The sequence below is a fragment of the Manduca sexta genome, chromosome 26, assembly GCF_014839805.1.
Source record: "Manduca sexta isolate Smith_Timp_Sample1 chromosome 26, JHU_Msex_v1.0, whole genome shotgun sequence".
In the NCBI taxonomy this organism is placed as follows: domain Eukaryota; kingdom Metazoa; phylum Arthropoda; class Insecta; order Lepidoptera; family Sphingidae; genus Manduca; species Manduca sexta.
The window spans coordinates 17,579,009-17,600,863 of NC_051140.1; the positions used below are offsets into that span (position 1 = coordinate 17,579,009).

General features: G+C 36.2%; 1 protein-coding gene across 1 annotated transcript in view; it reads left to right on the forward strand.

The window, feature by feature from the left end:
- The first annotated feature begins 604 nt into the window (after positions 1-604).
- LOC115452729 (DNA N6-methyl adenine demethylase) overlaps positions 605-21,855 on the forward strand; it is a 137,297-nt gene continuing 116,046 nt past the window's right edge. The window contains 3 exon segments of the mRNA XM_037443715.1: positions 605-794; positions 10,437-12,319; positions 16,746-16,886. Of these exon segments, the coding sequence (XP_037299612.1) occupies positions 11,177-12,319; positions 16,746-16,886 (1,284 nt within the window). The 5' untranslated portion in view covers positions 605-794; positions 10,437-11,176.

The window sequence follows — 21,855 nt, forward strand, 5'->3', positions numbered from 1 at the left end:
TCTTTGCACCTTACAGCCTGAACGCAAAACAATCGGAAACGTCAACCTGTCGCCGAATGGGGACAAATGTCGCACGCCCTTGGCGAATATTACTACGTAATTTGATTACCCTTTCTTGTTTCACATCGGGAGAGACGCGACAGTTTTTACGTCGTACGCGATGCGGGTGCAAAGTTGCGTCAAGTAGTGTAGAGCGAACGCACGGCGCGGCGTCCGCGATGCCGGCGAGTGCACGGGTGCGTACTGCGTGCCGCACGATCGATATAACGCCGAGGCGAAAGCTCCAAGTAAACAGATCGAAGCCGCCAGCGAATGTGCTCCGAATCGAATCCCGCCAAATGCGCCGACAGCTGTGCCGTGTGCGTACTGCGTAGCTCGTAGCGCGTAGCGGCGCGATCCTAGAGCGGGCCGTTGTAGAAGCGGCGGAGTTCGGGCGCGCTCGCGCTTGCCGCCACCGCCACCGGTCCTATTATTATTATTTGTAAACAAGCGTGTGGTGTGGCGGGGCGCGGGCCGCGTCACGTGACCGCGCGCCATTGGCCGCCGTGGCAGCTGCGAGCCGCGTTACCGCGCCGGCCGCTCGCGCGCCAGTCCGCCGCCGACCGTCGTCGCGTCATTACGCGCGTACCTCACCTCCGCGCGCCGCGACACGCGACACGCGCACTGCCGACGCGATCGCGAACTCCGTATCCCTTTTTGTTTATTTTTCGCTGGCGTCCTTCGGACCGTTTTGTTTCCGAGGCACTGAGACGACGAAAAAAAGGAGGCGCGGATGGATCGAGCGACCGGAGAAGGTACGGCGTGTTCCTTGCAAGAGTTTAGTGTGCAAGTGGCAGTGGTACAGTAGTGCAGTTGGTAGAAGAGTAGCAGCTTCTGTTGTGGTGTAGCGCCGGCTCGCCTGGGCCGCCGGCGGTAGAGCGTGAACCCAAGTCCGGTGCGCGTCGCGTGCTTCCGCCACGGCTTTCGCTGTGTGCTTTCGCGAATCGATCCCCATTTTCCTGCTATTCATTTTGTTAGTGCATACACGGAATATTCCATCAGTAATGTCTTTCGCATTGCACGGGAAGTTTGAGTTAGTTTGAGTTGCTTAAAAGCTCGTACTTAGTCGATGTTGTTGCTAAAGCGAGCCGTTTAAGTTTGAAGCGTAATTTCAAAAGTTTTGCGTCGAAGTTTTGAAGTATGCTTCTTGTGTACCTACTGGAAACTAATAAGATGCATCGACATAGAGTACGATAAAATGAGTACATTAATTATTTCATACTCTACGTAGAGAAAGTTTCGTACAAATTGCAAAAGTTTAGCAAGTTGGTAAAATAGCGCCTCTAATGATTCTTTCTGATCGAAATCAAAGTGGAATATCCCTTTGCGATGTGTGCGCATGAGACGGCGGCTTTGTTTTGCTTTTAGTTGAAAGTAAGAAATGTGGTTTAAACAAGTTTGCTACGTAAGCTAGTCGTATTTCACTGTCTTAAGGCCATTTGTAGTGGAAAGAAATGGCGGAGAAACGGCGTGTTGTTCTCGCTTAAAAGAATATTGTAAACCTTAGTAACATTGAATCCTAACACGATCGTAGCATGGCCTATATTCACAAGTAGGTATTGATGTTATCACGGCTTATCTATCCTTTGATAAATTTGTGTATTCGATTGTGGTCTGTGCCGTTTCTTGGCAGTAAACAGCTTCCGAAAAGACTAGCTATAACCGCCAATGTAGGCTATTAATTGAAAATGAATATGTAAACTCAGCGTTCATTCTTGTTCATTCATCATAAGAATACATTTGGCATCGATTTTTATAAGTACCTAATAATAGTGGAGTATAAGCCTTTATAGTTGTATGTTTTATATCGTACCTATATCTGGAATTTATTTATAGAATTAGGATTAAATAATATTATTGAGCATCAAAATATTAATACTCTTGTTTTGATGACTTTATGCGCCTTTAGCTCGTAACCTATACTTTAAAGGCATGGTAGAGATGTGGAATAACGTAAAAGCAATTTAGTAATTAACTTATTTTGGACCTCTTAATTCTAAGTAACTGTTCAATTTAGATAGGCTATACGTCAGCTGGATTCTAAGTACTTTGATAGTTATTTCATGTAGAAACCAATGATTTATAATTTTTAAAAATATCATTGATACAAAGAACAAACTTCTAAATCAGTTGCAAACTCGAATATGGTCAATAAACTTTTAGAGTTATTTCTCGAACGTTATAAATTCGGATGGATATGAAAAAAAATTAAAGGCAAATTGATTACTGAATTTGGCAAAATTAGCAGCAGTCGGACAGCCGCTCGTCCGTTTTTCGAGCAAACTGGACTGCTGAGTTTGCTTGATAGTATACAGCAGACAGCCAGTCGTCAAGATAATGGCACGGTGACGCATACTGCAGTTGACTGATGCATGATGTCACGCATTTAACCCTTAATTGGAAGTAACAGTTGATTTAAGAGCGGCAATCGATTTGCAATATGATTAACAGAAATATTGAATTATGAAAATCGTTGGAACATGCGTTTTAAATGGAATTCTTTGGTTCTAATTTCAAATTTTAAAGGTAGAACAATAGAAACGATCCAACATGGGATTTGAAATTGTTGTATGATTTATTTTAGACATTCTTGTTGCCAATTTAAATAAATAAGTATCCAATGGTTTTTAAAACGATACATATTCTCTGGTTACTACTCAAATTATCAATAATTTTCGTATAAAAAAAGGAACCGCATTTACAAAATTAAATTACAATTAGGGATTTAAATATATTTTATTCGCTAATAAATGTTCGTATAACGAAAATGGACTTTAACACAACGTCCTACGATTGTAAATTATAATTATCGAATAGAACAGTGTGTGCAGGTTATAGTCGGATCTTTGCATGATTTGAATTCCAATGTTGGTGCAATTTGTGTAGTTTATTAGTAAAAGGCTTTCGAGTAACGCCTGTTACAATGTTGTGCTTGCTATTATATTGTATAGAGGAACTTAGTTATGGGTGTCGTATGATTTAGCTTTTAAAAGGCTGAATAAATTTATTCCTTAACCATTTCGTTAGCTCTTGGCAATAGGTAGGGTAAAAGAAATTTTGATATGTATACTCCAAAGATGTTATAAAATGATAATTTGAAATTCGGAGAGATTAATTAAAATGAAGACTTTGTATCGAATTGTTTTTTAGATTAATTTTAAAACATCTTTAATAGTTTGATTACAAATCTCATCAGATTGAATATGTTCTGGACATCAGATCTGGGGAAATTAAAGCACACTCACAAACGAAAAGAAGACGGCCCGGGCCGGTCCCACGGATAATCTAATAAATAATACGCCTTCCTCTCGTGAATGCGATAATGGGGAGTCAAGTTCAGAGAGGCCAATGAAAACAAATAAACAAATTGGCCAATTTTGCCGCAGCGGTTGGATGCCGAGAGCGCGTTGCGGATTGTGCAATACACGCTTCCTTTTTAGTCGAACTTATGTTTCCTTTGACATTCTAGTTTTGGTTTTTAGTTTGTGTTCAATAATATCGCAATTTAACCCATGTATTGATAGTAATTTGAATTTAGAACTAATAAAATTTTACAGTCAATATATCGATACTAATAATTTCTATAAGATTGACTTACGAAACGGCGCATTTAAAAGAAAAGTTATTTAAATTTTATAAGAAATAAAATATCAATACATAGTATTGAAACGGAGCCAAAACGTTCCAAATTTAAAAGTAGCAATGTTTCCATAAAGTCTAAGCCGGGGATGATCGGCGTCTGTACTCTACGTGGCCAATATGCCGACTATTGCCCTGGTAATATCATAAGTTGATTCATACTTTCAGTGTGGATAATCCGGTTCTTATTGCTCAGACGCGCTTTATGCTGACAGACTGGTGTGGAATTTTAGGACATTTTAGGCAGATTTGATACGGGCTATGGATTGTTGATAGTAATTTTAATTTTATCATAATCTTTGTTGTTACTTTATGTATGTTTTTATACTTATGTCATTTGACTCCGTATTTATCACCTGTTCATTAGTACATTACAGTGCTATGTAATCTTTTATAATATACAGAGGAAGGTGGTATGCTAACTGTTAAAAAAAATTACCTTTTGTAAATTTATCAATATTAACTTTAATTTACAAACAAAATTCTGTTTGTAAACTAAAATCAAAGCATTAGTATTTCGAACACAAAACATAAAGCATCTAAGTACATGAAACAATGTACATGGCAGTTTGTAATGTCTGGCGACTGTCCACTCTCCCTTTCATCCGCGAAACTTTACAGTTCGACGTACAAGTTCTAAAAATTCTGGATATTTTATAAGTCCACGTCTAGCCGGTGAACGCACCGTCTCAATAATGCTATACATCCTACATTTGTTTGATTAAACATGATAATTCCCTTGCTTTTTGTTTTTTTTTTATCATTAACGTTGGAATTTATTAAATTTAAATTTAGATGTTGATATTCCTGGCACATTCGATTTTTTTTAAAAAAAGAAGTATACAGAGATGAATTAAACGATATTTAAATATAATCCACTCGGTAATAATATTTTAATTGCTACAAAATATTAGAAGTTTCTTTGTCATAAGGGTCATATTCTGTTAAACATTAGATAATATCTATAGTTCAAAAGGGTGATAAAATATCGAAATATTTAACAATCGTTAAATCACACTAATATTAAAGGAAACGCTTGATATATTTGTTATAATAGGTACAATCATATCATAACGAAATAATGGAGTATGTTCATTAGTTCGTAATTATTACATTGGCGGAAGGGTTTACGATACATATACTTTTTTAAAACTCCAACAAACAAACAAGGTATAAAAATTCAAGAAATACAACGTTAAATGATGCAAATAAAATTCCACACGAACGAAATATCAAGTAATACGATGCAATGTGACAAAAAGGAAACAATACTAAATCATACAATCTACATACACATGTGACTTCCTTCATACAATTTCATAGGTGCAATGACAAAAAACGCACAATTTCCGATGTCGCATCCGATAGCTTAGGCAGACGACTACAAAAAACTCTTAACAGAACTATATCGACCAAGCTAGAATTACATCGCGTAATAAATAACAATATCCTATCTCAATGATGTAGAGTTTAAAATTGTGTAACACATGTTTGTGAAAGTGTATTCTTATGTTTGCCGTGGTATTAAGGCATCAGAAAAAGTGGTAGTGTGGGAAAGATGGTTATAAAAAACGCCACATCTGCGGTCCTATTCAACTTAATTCGAGTGCTTCAATGGGATGGGACGGTAACTCTATATATAGGAAATTTCTCGTGAGTTTCATAGTATTAATGTGTATTTGATCGTGTACCTTTGTCTACGTGTGACAATATTTTGATTGATGGGTTAATATTCGTATATGATTTTTTACTAAAAAGGTATTTATTATATAAATAATAAATACCTTTTTAGTAAAAAATCATAGTAATTTAGGTTAGTATAGAAAATTCAAAATTTCATTATGTAGAACAAAAAATAAATAAACTGTGTGTCTTTTTGTTTTAAAAGAAATCTAACTAAATAATAACAAAAATGTATGCCATTGTATGGTGTTATAACTAAAAAAAATCCAAAATTAACTTCATAAGACAACAGTCGGATCATAATGAGTGAAATACACATTTTATTTAGGTACAACTATCAACTACCGCCTTCATCGTAATTGTTACCAAATAATATCTAAAACGATCTTCTAATTTGAAAATAATACTGGCCATTAATAACTTCTTTAAATAATACAGATTAAAAAATAAAAAGCATTGTAATTATTCAAACAATAATAAAAATCCCAAACGCCTATTCTATCTTTGAAAATATAAATGTCCATTATACCTCTTTAAAAAAATAAACAAAATATTTCATCATTTCACCAATGAGTTCTCACAGCACATCATACAAATAATTTACAACGTAATGACGTAGGGAACAGGATGCGCGCATCATATGATTGCCGGTAACGCCGTGCCGATTCATATTATCCACTTCTATTATTTTATGGTCTCTGTTGACGACTTTATTATATCCTACTTAAGTGCTACTTTCTACTAGGTCCTTGTAACAATTGTGGAAAATAAAACATCTACATATTCAAAATAAGAACACGCACAACGCTTAACAACTTTTATGTTAGAGTTAAATCTACACCAAGTAGTGGGTCTTTTGGCTTCGTATTGGCTCAATTTGTTCTATAATTTCTAAATAATATAGGATGAAATAATAGTCTCACTAGGTTTTACATTGATATTTTTTGGGAGTTAAAAACCTTTCGTACGTTTGCAACACACATCTACAATTCTATTGGCTATGTAAAGGTGTCGTTGGTTATAGGTGATCATTTAACCGTTTCCAAACAATGAAAATATAAAATGAAATAAAACTTCATTACTATCTAAATTTGAATTTTTTTAACAGTTGGAACAAAATGTTTTACGAGCGGGGTCTGAACATGCTGTTCATTTCATTAAAAGGATTCGAAAAACAGTTTCTAAAACGGATGTAATCAGATTTCTAGTTGAATACTACTCCGAAATATGTATACAAGTTTATCAGTAGATTACTATCAATAAAATGATCACTATAACGAAGATATCAGTTTCCGGTGCAGGTATTATGCGCAGGCGCCGGATGTGTTACTTTGTACACAGCTGGTTCTGTCAAGGAGAAAAAAAACTCGATCAAATAACTATTTTAACTCCATGACGTGTAGAATTTAAAGATTCCACACTTGCATTGAATATTCATTACGAATAATAAATGCAATTTGTATTTGCATAAACTTTTGTTTATCGCTTCATGTTAACGTCTTCGTGTTGTTAATGGTATCCTCGTTCATAAATAATGAATGCCGATCAAGCTTCAAAGTGTTGAAACACCCATCCGTTGTCGCAAAATCAAGATTCATCAAACTAATAAGTTTCCCGAACGACATCCAAACAGCGCTCGCCGCGCCGCCGCTTTACGCGTCGCGCTACAAAAAAGCGACAACATCCGAATCTAAAAATAAGCCGTATAATTGCAGCGCAGAGCTGAAAGCGCAATGCTTTCGCTGCAGCGGTAGTACGGTTGCCCTTGACAACCGAGACCCAGATACTATCGCGTTCCACGCACACACCCCTGCGCTCGCCCACACAAGCGCGGCTCACTCGAATCCTGCAACACACACGTGCTCAAGCCGCCATGTACGAATAACGAACGCGCTCACATTCGAATTTCGAGTTGCGTTCTGAAGTGAGCTTTTTATTTTTTCCGTCATACGTTCTTTGTGCGCATCTACAAAGAGGTTTTACCTTATGATTACTGGCTGAATCGCATATTAATTATTGTAAAACGATGACGTCATTTATGAGCAGACTGCGTAGTTAACGTCGTAATAGAATTTAGTTAAATTTTACAAGGCACGATACAAGTTGAATATGAGAAAGGGGAATTAAAATTTTAATGACACTTCATTGAAACTTTGCTAACACTGCATCGTCATAGTAATCTTGAAAGTCTTATTGGCGAGCATAGCAAATAAGCGGTGAAGGCAAACTTTTTTACCTTTTCCCCGAGGAAAATCTAGCATGGCACTCGAGGGGAAGCGTAAAAGTCGAAACGAGCGTGTTGCAATTTACTCCCTCTTTGTGGACCAAACAAAAGACATTTCTTTTGATGTGAGGCCTTTAGAAAAGCCGTAGTTATCAATGTAATCCTAAAGTTGTTAAAATGAACAAGCGGCGATTTCGCGAGCCTGAAGAGCAGAAAATCTGTCCTCAACCATCTGACGCACTTTCTAACGATACTGAAATAACCCAACGCGCGTTTCATTTATAATTATTCCAGTTATAGTTCAAGAAAAGTCGCCAGTACAACTGTTTGACGTCACAATTTCTGCAAATGAAGAGCCAATCGAAACGAAAGCACTCAATACGTTATTGGATGAATCCCTATTTTAATTTTAGAATGCACGTGCTAAAGCGGTTGTTTTTCAATTCACTCAATATTATGAATGATAATTTAAATTTAGAATTCGTGGTTATGAATGAATGAACTTTTTACAACCGGAAAGCGTTTGAATATTTCTATAAAGCGGCATCCTATGAGATTCCTTCAGTCTGTGACTAACTTCCAATGTCTATTGCTCACTTTGACACATAATGTAAAATATCTATCATAAATTTAAATATGGAACATCCGGAAATAAATACTTCTAAATATAAAATGCGTATCGGATCACGATCAGTGGAAAATAGACAGTTTTAAAATTGTAACACAACAAAAATAGGTTCGCCCTTAAAATAGTTGAACCGAAATAGAGCGTTGCATTAGTCGCACCCTTCTATTAATAGAGTTTGTTTACTCGTATGATAATGTTGGTACGGTGAAGATGCGGCGTGCAGTTTAGGCTCTCGTTGACAAGGACGACTGCTCCAAATGTGCGGTTTAACTCGTACTTTTCGAGGCAGACATTTGGTGATAACGTCGGCGTCTCGCCGCGACTTGGTTAAAGCACCGCAGTCTATTATGTGTAGACTGTAGACTAATAGAATTGTCGGTTAATTGATATTTTCAGTGACTGAATAGTACATGATGATGTATTAAATAGGCAGTGCATCAAAAATGAACGTGTTTTTAAAGTGTCGTTTCATTTTGGTATAGTCTTAAAATACTCTCACTAGTAAAGTAGTAAAGTTAGCTCTACAGCTTCTTACCATGCGTACACTAGCTATCTATTCAAATATAAAATAATATTACTCCACTTCCTTCCCATTAAAAATATCAGAATAAAAATATAAAGACTCATGTCAACTTATCCCGTTTAGATACAGCGTCCATCCTGAAAATAGCCTTTGCACCTAAACACTCAGATCCGTACGAATGAATCTCACCCTTATCGGCGTATTTAGGGTCGTTATCCACTTAGCATAATTTGTGTTGCATTGTCACATAAAATTTCTTTAATGAAAGAGTGACATTAGGGTTTAATCCATTTAATATCTTAACGTACTCACCGTACCCTAATATATGGTTATTTATTTCTATTCATAACTATTTTGCTACTAACAAGCTACTAGAGGCAGTCGCGATATCCAACTGAAATCAATCAATCATAATCCGACTCTCCACATTCTAGGGTGCAAAATCGCCTATTTCCAGGACCTGCTCTACATGTAAATTTCATATAAATTCCTTTAGCTGATCATGCGTGACGTGCTAACATACAAACATCTTACTTCACATTAAATATCAATACCAAAGAATAGGATATATCGAAAACTATACCTATGTTTATAAGATTATTGTGATAAAAACGTACAAATATCTGCGTTAATAGTGCACGCACGGGCTGTATCGGGGTCAGGGGGGGGGGGGGGGTCGGTGACGTCACGCGGTGTCGGGGCGGACCTCCCGCCACATGACACGGCGATTATCCTCGCACGAGCTTTTATCAAAGAGCTTTAATGTTGCAAGCGATTTGCGATTTGGAATGTATTGGTTTAGGATGTAAATATATTTGGATGTTAGTGCCGAATCCCTGGATTGACTATGGTTAAATATTTGGCAAGCTTCCTTGGCTCTACATAGAAAATTATTAAAGTTTTGTTAAAATAAAGTAGTATCATTTAAATGCCATTCATTGTTAACGATTCTATTAAATATATATTTTTATATCGCTATATATTTTATATTAACGAATAAAATATATTTAGAATTTAAATAAGACTAAAACACAAAGTTGCAATAAAAAAGCTCTAAATGAAAACTAAAACGAAAACAGGCCACATTATAACATGAATCACTTTAAAATAAAAATAAAGACGATGTGATATTCTTCCTTTTTCTTTTCATAATACAGGCCGTCACAAGAACTTGAACCCAACTAACAAAAACTAGTCTATGGCAGAATCGATTTTGCACGATTCATTCGCAGTGCATCGATTCGCGCCGAACGCAAAACACCGCGCGCGCATGCGCGTCCCGCGCAGTAAACATGTCCAACGTATCGTTTCCCACTGTATCCTTACGCACCTTTTATATTTTATTTCCAAATTTATTTCAACGAGAGTTAAGTAAATGTTACGAAAACACGAATTGTTATGTAATTGGTTTTTAATCGATTAATCGATATGTGAGCATGGTTTTGTAGCATATTTGGGCTGTATGATGTTTGAATAAAATATTTCTTTATTTAAAATGATTTTTTTACTCCTGATTTCACCAATCTGCTTAGAAATACTTAATTTACATTTTACTGAGCATAATGTCTATGCTCAATAAAATGTAAATATCGGTGAATTTTTTTGAACAAAAAAGAGCAAAGGGTTAGTGAAAACAGCCTGAAAAGTTACAACGTAATTATATATGTATAACTAACCTCGATGTTGTTTGTTGTTGACAGATTGGTGCCGACCGCACGGATAGCGGCGCCCCATAGCCTGGCGCGCATCCGTCAAACACGTTGACAACACAAGAAATAACCAAAAGCCACGAAATCCTCAAACCAAAGCCTCCAGTCATATCTTTCGTTTCAAAAATCTAAATATAAGCACTATTTTTTTAACCTTTTAACGATAAAGCTAAATCGTAAATAGTATACGCTAACTCCCAAACAGTACAAATTAATTTAAGTCTGAAGTGATCGGTATTTACAATAAAAGAAGCCTTCGAACGAGCGAAACTAAAAGAAGAAATCAACCAACGACCAGTATTTAAACGTTCCAAAATAATAGATATCGTTAAACGAGTGCACAAAATATTTTATCGATCGTTAAGAAATTTAATACGAACCGAGACCTCGAGCATTTTGTAAAAAAGTCAGCCAAAGATTTTATAAGCCCGTAGAGTAAGAATTCGCGTAAGTTAAGCTGCCTGTCATTAAGGACTTTTTATATTTATTTGTTAGTCTTTAAACGACGATATTGTGATTAGTAATAGTGTAAACCGGTGTGCCGTATAATCATAACGTTAAGTGCTATTACACAGTTAGTTATAAACGCGGACGTACAACCGACAGTCGCAGAGTACAAATCACATGTTCCAGTGCAGTTCCCAGTGTTCAGTACAAGAGTAGACTTAGAGGTTATATTTATAAGGCATATTGGCGAGCGCCGCGATGAGGCAGCGTCGCGCCAAGACGTGATGAGCGAGGCGCTCCGGAGCGAGGCAGGCGCGGACGACGCGCACTTGCCGCCCTTCTCCTCGTTCGGCGAGATGGCCGACAACGAGCAACGGATCCTGGCGGCGGACGCGCGGCTGCTCGACCCCGCCTGGGAGTACTACGAGCGCACCGGCGACGCGGTCTCCGTCATCGCCAGTCAGCCGCAATACCGCCCCTGGGAGTCCATGCCCATCACCGTCAACTCCAAGGACGCCATCCTGCGTGCCGGCTTCTCCTCCGCACTCGACTACCAGTCGGTCACGCTGCAGCCCATCGCCAACAAGCTGCCGTCCTTCCAGAGCCAGTTCCAGACGTTCCCAGAGACGACCGTGATTCCCGAGACGGGCCTGCCAAGCGTGACGCCCGTGCCGGTCACCGCGAGCCCCACGCCCAGCGCGAGTCCTAGTCATTTAACCCAGCTCACGCAACTCACCACGCCCTCGTCGCCAGTACATCTCACCACGCTGGCGCAGGTGACGCCGCTCTCCACCACCTTGACCACGCTATCTCCAGTGAACGCCACCACATTCCATACTCTCACGGCTGTCAATGCTAGAAGCTATCCGATCGTACCAGCGCCTTTGCAGGCGAGGGAGTTGGCGCCGGCGGGTCAGGCGTATATCGACGACCGGCATATACAGCTATACCAACCAAACATTGCGACAATTAATGCATTCCCGACCCAAAATGGTATCTTACATCAGAACGGAACATTACTCCATCAAAATGGAAGTCTGATCCAGAATATCCAGAGCCCAACGGTAGTGCATGTGTTAAAGAACGAACCGTTCGACGTTAAGTCACTACAAGACAAGTACACACCGAATGGGTTGCATCATGCCAACTTCCAGAATCCGATGTTGATCGACAACGGGTATGACAAGAAGACCAATGGATTCGGCAGCGGATCGTCGCCAACAAGATCGGATTTTAGGAAGAAAGAGAGACGGAAAATGCGGGCCAACAGCTCAGAGTCAGACTGCTCGAATATGGAGGTGGGGTCTGAAAGCAGTGGGCAGGTGGCGGCGGTGTCCTCGACAGCCGGCTTTAAGTCACCCATGCACGGCGCGCCGCCCATGAACACCGGACCCATGGAGCTCGACGACATATCCAGCGAGAAACAGGTGAGAACATCACGTCTAATAACGGAACGCGACCTTTTCTTACAGATAATCTACAACAACAGTAAACATTACTTTGGCGCTATTCGAACTGCCCAATTAATTCTATTTTAACATGTAATTTTATGTATCAATTTATATTTGTATTAAAAGGTCGTTTTACCACTTTTATTAATAAGTACTAGAACATAACGCGGTTCGACTTAAACGTAGCACCAAACATCTTTGCCAACAACTTTACACTGGCGTAAATGTTTGGCGCGAACGTAATCTGAACAACAAAACGTTAGCCTCGCCGTACAAACGTGGCAAGTTCAAAGGCAACACAATAAAATCCGCCAACGACAACTAATCTCCCTTCCCGCGAATTGGCGAATTGCGTAAACAAGGCGCTCGGGAATCGAGGAAAGCCGACTGTATATATTCGACGAAAGATATGAGAATTCTCAGAATTTTCATTCGGCAACGCGCCGCTGAAAGTGGATTCGAGAGCGGCCGAAAAAGAGAAACTTTCCCCGTAATTCCACCTTTTATTATTCGGGGAGCAGTTTTTATTCCCGCTCTCGAGTTTCGAAATGGCCGAACTCTCTGTCTTCGCGGCTATAAATTTAATAGTTAGCCGATTCTCTTGCTCCGCCAATAAATTAACTTCCTCTCTCGTTTAAAACACAAATTAAAGTCGGTCGATTTACGCGTGTCCTGCTTAGAAAATTTTATGACTTTGAAATTTAACAGCGAATGCAATTAAGAGGCAGTTTTGAAGATCCTCTAAGTCCTTCGTCGGTATTCGGCACGTTATCGGCTTGTCGGCATTAATTAAGACACGTTTTAAGATTCCCTCCGCGTGTAGAGCTACGCATAAAAAACAAGATGCGTCGTGTAACGCACTGAGTGCTCGTATCTCAAATGCTGATAAACTCATTGGTATATCGTGACGTATTTTATTGTTTCGATATCTATAGACGTGTTAATTAAAAACAATTTATTCGAAATTTAAAAACACTACTTTTAATAAATTGTTTCAATAAAAAGCGGTTATATTTCAGAATACCATATAAGGTAACAAACAAAGTGCTAGCATGTGCAAACAAAAAATCAAATTTCATTCACGTCAGAACAAAAATATAATTAACTAAATACCATCACTATTTATAAAAAGCTTAGCTTCTAAGCCATTATTTTCGAGGCCATATAAAGCTGCTTTTGCCGTCGTAATTGCAGCGTACGTACAGTCAACGCAAAAAGTGTTGTAACAACTAACAACTAGAAAAGATCCTGAATGTGGCAACATTCTTGCAGCAATAAATGTCATCGTTTCCTAGTCTAATAACGAACACCTTTGTGGCAGCTGCAAATGTCATACCATTCAGTTCATATCTAGTCAGTACTGTTTATTGATCGGCGCCTTTAGAGATCCCTGCCAAATTTGTAAATGCGGAAACCACTGGCCTTGCTGTAAGTTTGTCATTATACAAAAAATAAACTTAATAGATACGGCTGGATAATTTAGTTGCCCATATCTCTCATAGACTTCTATACAAATAAAGAATTTACTAAATTGATTATGGGCTGATTCAAAAAAGGAATAAACATTCGATTTTCAAATTCCTAATTAATTTAAAACAATTATTAAATTCCATTGAAATTAACAGTTGGTATTCATATCGCAAATCAAAGGGCCTGTACATGTTACTAACAGGACTTAACGATCGCTATGCATTATAAAAATTATAACAGATTTTATCGTAACTTATTACGGACACGCGAATGTTGAAATTGCAAAGCCACTAAATGTGCCGTTAGCTCAAATGTTGCGGGCATGCGATTCCACGAAACATTAACGCATTTCTTTACGATGACGTTGAAGGATATCATTCATTTATTTGGGTATGAATAAAGTATATGAATAAGTTTTCATATAACGCTTGTGTTTTTGTTTGGTATACTGCCCCAATAAACACAAGGCATTAGACGGTATATTGTTCTGAAGCTAAGCTGAGAAATGAAGTATTTTAAGAATATAAATTAACTCAATTTGTTATGTATTAAATCTATTATTCATGTTTGAATTCAGTTACTTAGTTGTATCATTAGTTTTATATTAAATTGGTCCTACATAAATATAGATTGATATAATTCTTTTTCACACCATGGTAAATAGACCCGTGTAAATTCCGCTTCATCGAGCCTTCTGCCACCAAGCTTTCAAGTCTTTTACGCATTTATCACTCGTGTTTTTCTACATAAGACATTTATCCGTCTATTCGTATACTTATAAAGTAAAATGTTGGCTCGCGAAGGCACATTTCGACGTACCTATCTATTCCATAATATTCCCTTATACGTACAGCCTGTTAGTCATTATGCGAGTGAGTCAAGCAGGAAAATCCAACGCGAACTTTCCTAGAAACATGTGAAATGTTAGGAAAGCTAACACCATTAAATGTATCATGAAACGTTTGATTTTGATGTTTCGTTGGAGTGCGAAATATAGATAGACTTTTGAGGAATGGATTAATTGGGTTTTTAAAATATTTCTAAGATATAAAAAAAAAATTAAATAGCAATTATTGTTAATTGAATTTTTGAAATCGTTAAATTTTAGCATGATGTGTCCTTATAATTATAAATTAGAAAATTATAAATATAGAAACGTGAGACGTAATTTCAGGATCAATAAAAAATTAAAAGCCGTGTAATATTATGTATAGTTATATAAAACTACGGATGCAAATGCCTCATAGAAATGCAAATGCTGAAAGAAAACATTTATAAATAATGTTGCTAAGCTATTAAACAAATATTTACCATAAACACATTCCATTCCGCAATTTCAATTTAAATACTATCTTAATAAATGGTATTCGTGCTTCACCTGTTACATCGACTTCCTACTAATTGTGTTAAAAAAAATGACATTCCAAAACATGAAACCTAACTGTGCTTGTTCTAATTACAAACTAAATGTAAAAAAAAAACATCTGCCGAACCGGACACGGTATATATTAGCGATTAGAACGTTAGGTGCAAATTAATGAAATATAATTATCAAGTTTTTTTTTAATACAGCTGTAGTGAAAATAGTGCACGCAATATGTGCATTGCTAAAAGTTTTATGACTGGTACAATAAAAAACCTTTTTGATTCCGTACGTGTCAAAAAAGGTACAGGATAAAAAAGTTGTCTATGGAATGAAATTGAATAGAATTCCATATTTAAATATTCGTCAGCTGTTTGTCGGGGCTACGATCGGTTGATTCCGATTACGGCCGGAGATAGCCGAACCGACACGAATGAAATTGCGCGAAATAATGGCGGTGCGCTCTTCTTGCCGTATTCCAGCTGTTACATTTTTTGCGTTTGAAAATTTTATTCAATGTACACCAAAAAACCATGTTTTGCATATTTACACAAAAAGAAAACAAAATTAGATTAGCCAGTTAGATAGAAGGAAGGGCTATTTGTTAACTCGATTTGCAATCTCGAAAGTTTAAATGTAAATACATTGTAAAGTAAATGTACGTATATAATTGGTTTACATTGGATTGGAGCGTACTTTGTAAATAAACAAGGCGTGTTTGATTGTATGCCAGCGCGCAGGACCGAGACGACTCGTGTACTAATGCAGAATTCGCCGAAATCGCTGTCTGATCAGTAATTTGTAACATCCTTTTAATTGGCCCGTATATTGGACCCAACGGTTCCATTCTTTGACAATGACAACCCGCTGGGTCAAACATTGGTTCAATTGAAAGTATTAGATATTGCAATAATTTCTTGCGTAAATTTACGTAAAATTCAAAATAGTACCACAATAACACCTTTTGCTTTTATGGTACTGTTAAATGATTACAACGATAGACTCGATACTGAGATTAGTGTAGTCCAAATATTAAAGTACTAAAAAACAAGAGACATTACATTCGATTCATTCCCTAGAATTACACCAGAACTTATTGGATGTACATACACGGACTGACCCGAAATTGCTAAACGAGCGAATATGACGAAGTCTCCTTTATTGTAAAAATACATGTAATCATTTCCCCGTCACCAATTCTGATTTATCTATGATAGAAATAACCTTGCGATTTCGGTAACTCAGTTACCAAATGATTTCAATAGTGAATTTGGTTTACAACATTACCATACGTTTTTCGTCACATGAAATATATTTACTACGTGTTGTGCATATACCGTTCCACAAAAGATAAAATTAAAGTACGGAAAATATTCTTATTTTTTTTACTACTGAGACACTACTATGACTAATAATTAATTTTAAAAAAATGGTCCATTAAGTAGTTTACAATGATGAAACGTTTAAGTCGAATCGTGCTCGTAAATACTACTTAAATTTTATAGTAATTGAATACCCTAACTTTAATGTTATAAACTAGACAGTTGGTTGAACCTATACCTTTTACAGACGAAGAAAAAGAGGAAGCGTTGCGGTGAGTGCATAGGATGCCAACGTAAGGACAACTGCGGCGACTGTGCGCCGTGTCGCAACGACAAATCACATCAGATATGCAAGCAGCGTCGCTGCGAGAAACTCACGGAGAAGAAGGTAAGTCAGAGCCAGCTTTATTTTACGAGAACATAGACAAAATTTCAAAATTCAAATTTAGAAGCTAGAAATAATTAAAACTTCGTGTAAAGGTATTTGATTGGTCAGGTTCGCTGGTTCGAAGTTTATTTTTATTTAAATTTCGAATTAGAAAAATCATATCCGAACGCAATAACTAGTTTCACCGCAATCACGCAACTAATTTATCAGGAAAGTCGTGTTAACCGTTTACTTAATTCGATTTTAATAGGCCAGAGGGGCATAAAACGCTTGTTTCCTTAAATTACAACTTTAGATATAAATCAATGTTAGTGAGATGTTAATAGATAAAAAATGCTTAGTACATTATTTTAAAATAATCAAATATGGAACTAAATATGAAACATATCGTGTTTGTATTATGAAAGGTAGCATACAGTCATTTTCTTTTTGACGGTGTCAATGATAAAAGTTGGATACTAAAACAACGTAATTTGCTGACTCTATATCAAAATATTTTAGTAACTAAAAACAATATGTCGGATATAGTAAATCAACGTGCAGCTAACGGAAAATAACATTTATTCTCACTTTCAACCATAAATCTGACCATAATAAAATGGTGATACGGCCGTGATTTTTTTACTATCATTGGAATAATTTAAAATGGCACTTTGAACGCAATGTTTTATACATTAGAATTGGGATGTCGTGTAAAAAATATGAGTGACGTAAATACGCCTTTTTCTAACATTTGTGGACATTAATTTATACCGCGGCGTACGTGAACGCCATCTTGTTGACGGGCCGGACACGCGACGCGAAATGGCGGCGTCAATATAATTAAGTGCTTGATAGATTAATTATTAATAAAAACTCGCAATGAAACAGAATGTGGCAGATATAATTAGTGTTCTGTTGACATTTGATATTAAATTTATTTTCATTTATTCGAAGAGTCAGTCATTGTTTTTAATTCCTTTCGAGAGGACAGAGATGTAATTTGTCCCATCCTACTAATATTATAAACGCGAAAGTTTGTAAGGATGGATGTATGTTTATTCCTCTTTCACGAAAAAACTACTGAACTTATTTGGATGAAACTTTACAATAATATTAGTTATACATCAAAATAACATATAGTCTACAATTTATAAGGATTTTGTGTAATTTGGTCATAATATAACGATACATATCAAGTAAGTGGGAAAAAAAATATATCCCGGAAAACTCCTTTACGCGAGCGAAGCCGCGAGCAAAAGCTAGTAACCTATAAGCACATATTGTCTATAAGTTTTACAAATATTTCGGGCTGAACGTGGATACCCATTTGTCAACGACAAATAACCTTGCCTATTTAACATAAACAAACTAAAACACTACGAATCACGTAATTACGTGTAAAACTTTATACAAAAAACATGTTCCAATTTCGAAATGAAAGGCAAAGACAAGTTATTACCATAAAATAACAATAAAAAAACATAACAGCAAAATTAATAGCCCGTGACAAGATCGTTCTCGCTGTTCCATTATTTCTGTCGTATAAGTATATGCAGACGTCAGATAGGATGTACTACAATGTGTCGCCTTGTTTGTAAAGAACCTTCAGTGCTTGATCATGGTGGATCTTGTTGCATCTGCAAGAATAGTCATTTGTTGAAGTTTAATAAAAGTCTATACATTATCGATCTAACAGTGGGCTAGCAGAATTGACAGGAATGTAAATTCATTATTTTATATTGTATTTGCTATATTTACAATTTCATTTGTAAACCATATAGTGGCGTAAGTTAATACATGTAAGCTGTGGTTGCCTACTTGAGGAGCACAGAATTTAGCTAATATTGTATGCGTCCCTTTTTGCTTGTATTGTTATTGTGCATCATCTTCTGATAATCCGAAATAATAAATAAATAAATGGTGCTTTTTTGCAGAAACTACGTTATACTAAATCCGAGTTTTAGTCTAGATCTCTTTCTCTGATAGTTAGATATATTGAAACCAATTGTTAAAATTAATGCATACTTTGTCTGTATAACATCGCTTCAATATTATAACTGTTATGGTGTTATAAATCCATAAATAATAAATAAATACACAAACTTAGTATATTACATAAATAAAATTGTTTTATGTATAGTCCAAGCGAGTTTGGTAGCAACCTCGTTTGCGAGGCATGCTTGGTATAGGGTGGTGTGGTGTCATTGCTATATATTATATTTATGGTCATCGCTAGACATTTGACAATAACATCATATAAACATAAGTCTCAGTTCGTGATACCCCTAAACCCAGTTATTAATTACAAAATCCAAGCCAGCATCAAATAAAATACATTTCTACAACTCCCATTGTGCTCTACAATTGTCCAAGAAACAATAGATATATTGAAATAAGAAACACCCGAAAGCAGGTAGCCAAAAAAACTTTATCCAATGAAAGTGCGAAGAGTTTCTCTCTCAACTTAATTTACGATTATAAGTTACCGGCTGCGAAGTTACTCCGGCAAATTAGTTTTAAAAGAAGCATCGTAAAGCTTTCTTGGAGGGCTTGTTCGGTCTAAGAATTACCTTTATTCAGGGATTTCGATGCGTAAGGTTAAGACTATAATGGCTAGATTTGAATGGTTTTATTAATATTGTAAAGGAAACCTGATTTAAGTCATATATAGATCAATTATGAAAGTATCTCTTTGGTCAGTAGAGCATGTAAAAATAAATAAAATAAAATGCGTTATTCATCACGTAGGTGAACATAGTTGCTTATGATAAGTCAAGGTACATGAGAATATTTAATGATTACTCCAATTTAGTCGCTTTTATAACTTCAGATATTTTGTATTGGACAATATTGAAGGCAGAGATGAATCTTGGGAGCGAATCCTTCAAATCGGCACTTAGTTGCGGATATTGTATCACTAATAAAGTACCTCATAAATACTGTAACTACTCTGAGTTTAGCCAGTGGTATATAAATTATAATGATTGCTTCGTCTTACCTAATTCGAAGGAGGGAATTTAACAGTTTTCATTAAGTACTTATTACAAGGTTGTCAATAAAATTTATTTATTTCGTTTCTCTAATAAAAACAATTTGTAATTCTGTTCCTGCTGGGCATTGGTTTCTATTATTCATAGGTAGTTCGTAAATTAATGATAAAATTATTAGATTCTCAGATTCAATTATCTAATTCATTTAATATAATCCAGTAATCAAACACTCTTTGAACTAAGATTTAATCTAGTTCCATTCAATGCTTAAAGCGGATCCTCTTTGCTTTTCACTAAATCTTTTAATTAATATTTTGTTTATTATACAACATTGTCCTAGACAGCCAGTGTTTTTGAGAATTTTTGATTTTAAATTTGTTATTACATAACTTTTATATCGATATTGTTATTATATTTATTCAAATATGGTTGGCCGAAAATTTGATTTTATTTTTAATATTTTTCAAAAAAGGAATTCTGACTTTCGTTACAGTAACATTCCATAAAAACATGACTCTTGTAAGGGCGATATAAGGAACAAAGTCAGTTCTATACGTCTTCAAAAGGTTACTATTCCGATTTTCTTTATTCCCCATAGTTCCATCACCTGTCAGGCCTGTAGAACATTTTTTCATACCGAACAGAGGTCACAAACCTTTACAATTTCCAATCCAGAACAATCCAGCTGTCTGCAGTCAGCTTTATTTGTAGTTTTTATTTCATATGTCGCGCACATTATCTGGCACGCGTCGACGGCAGATGTATCGCTGATGCTCTCTGTACGATACGCCTCTACGATATCGGACCCGTATCTGATCGCGCCTATTGTTCGGTAAAAGGTGTTACTTTTTTAACAACCGATTTCTTATCTATTGAAATTTTGGTTTGGTTTTGTACGTTTTTAGATTATACTATTAAGTGTGTTTTTGATTTTATCAAAGACCTTCTATAATTGAAGTAGCAGTTGTAGAATTCTAGTTTCATGTTTTCTTTACAATTAACATCTTAAGAAAGCTCAAATTGGTGCCTAATAAATAAATCAATAGTTTAGTCATGAAGTTAGTTAATTTTATTTGTCAATATATTTAAGAACGGATTTTTTGCATACCATATATCTTGTAGTGTAATAAAGTCAGGTACATTCCTTCAAAACAAACTGCACATGTTCACATGTCACGAAATAAATTAGTAAAGCGATTCATACGACGATGCGGTCACGTGTATAAATATTTCTTTATGTGTCACCTCTTTTGTCTATGACTAAATAATCTAATTTAAATAGTTATAAGAACATCGAATTTATGATCATAATTCGTTCTGGAAACGTTTTGGATTGTCTTGAAGATATACATAAGCTTGTTTCTAAAAGGATAAGCAATTATGCAATAAGTTCATGGTCCGCTTACTTAGTCGTATGATGTGACAGGTGATTGAATCTAGGACCTCGTTGATTTCACAGCATAGTATGGTGCAAATAAATAAATGACAATCAATTTTTTTTTACATTCTATATGCCATATCTATTTTAATCACTGCCTTGTACGCTACAAAATATGATTGAAAATTGCTTATCATTGATATTACTTAATATAAAATAAATTAGAATTCCCCATTCATTCACAATATCATAATTCCAAAATCAATCTAGATTTACATTAATACTTCACTAAATAAGCTCCCATTTTTCATCGAGCAGACATAAACAATAGCCGGTAATGGTGTCATAAAATATTCGTACAATCCAAGGATCAACTGCGCCAGCTATTAAAACCCATAATTTTGCCTCAGACACCATTGTTCGAATAACTATTACGTTTCAAAGTATCACGGCGGATTTAGGCATTGTGAAAGCTTTGCATGGCTCGGACTCGCTTCAACCGTTCGTATGTTGAATGTTTGGTGCACGTGTACTAAGTTTGCACTTAATATACACGTACTTGAGTTTTGTCTCTAATATGATTTTATTATTTGAATGCAACTGATATAGAATAAAATAT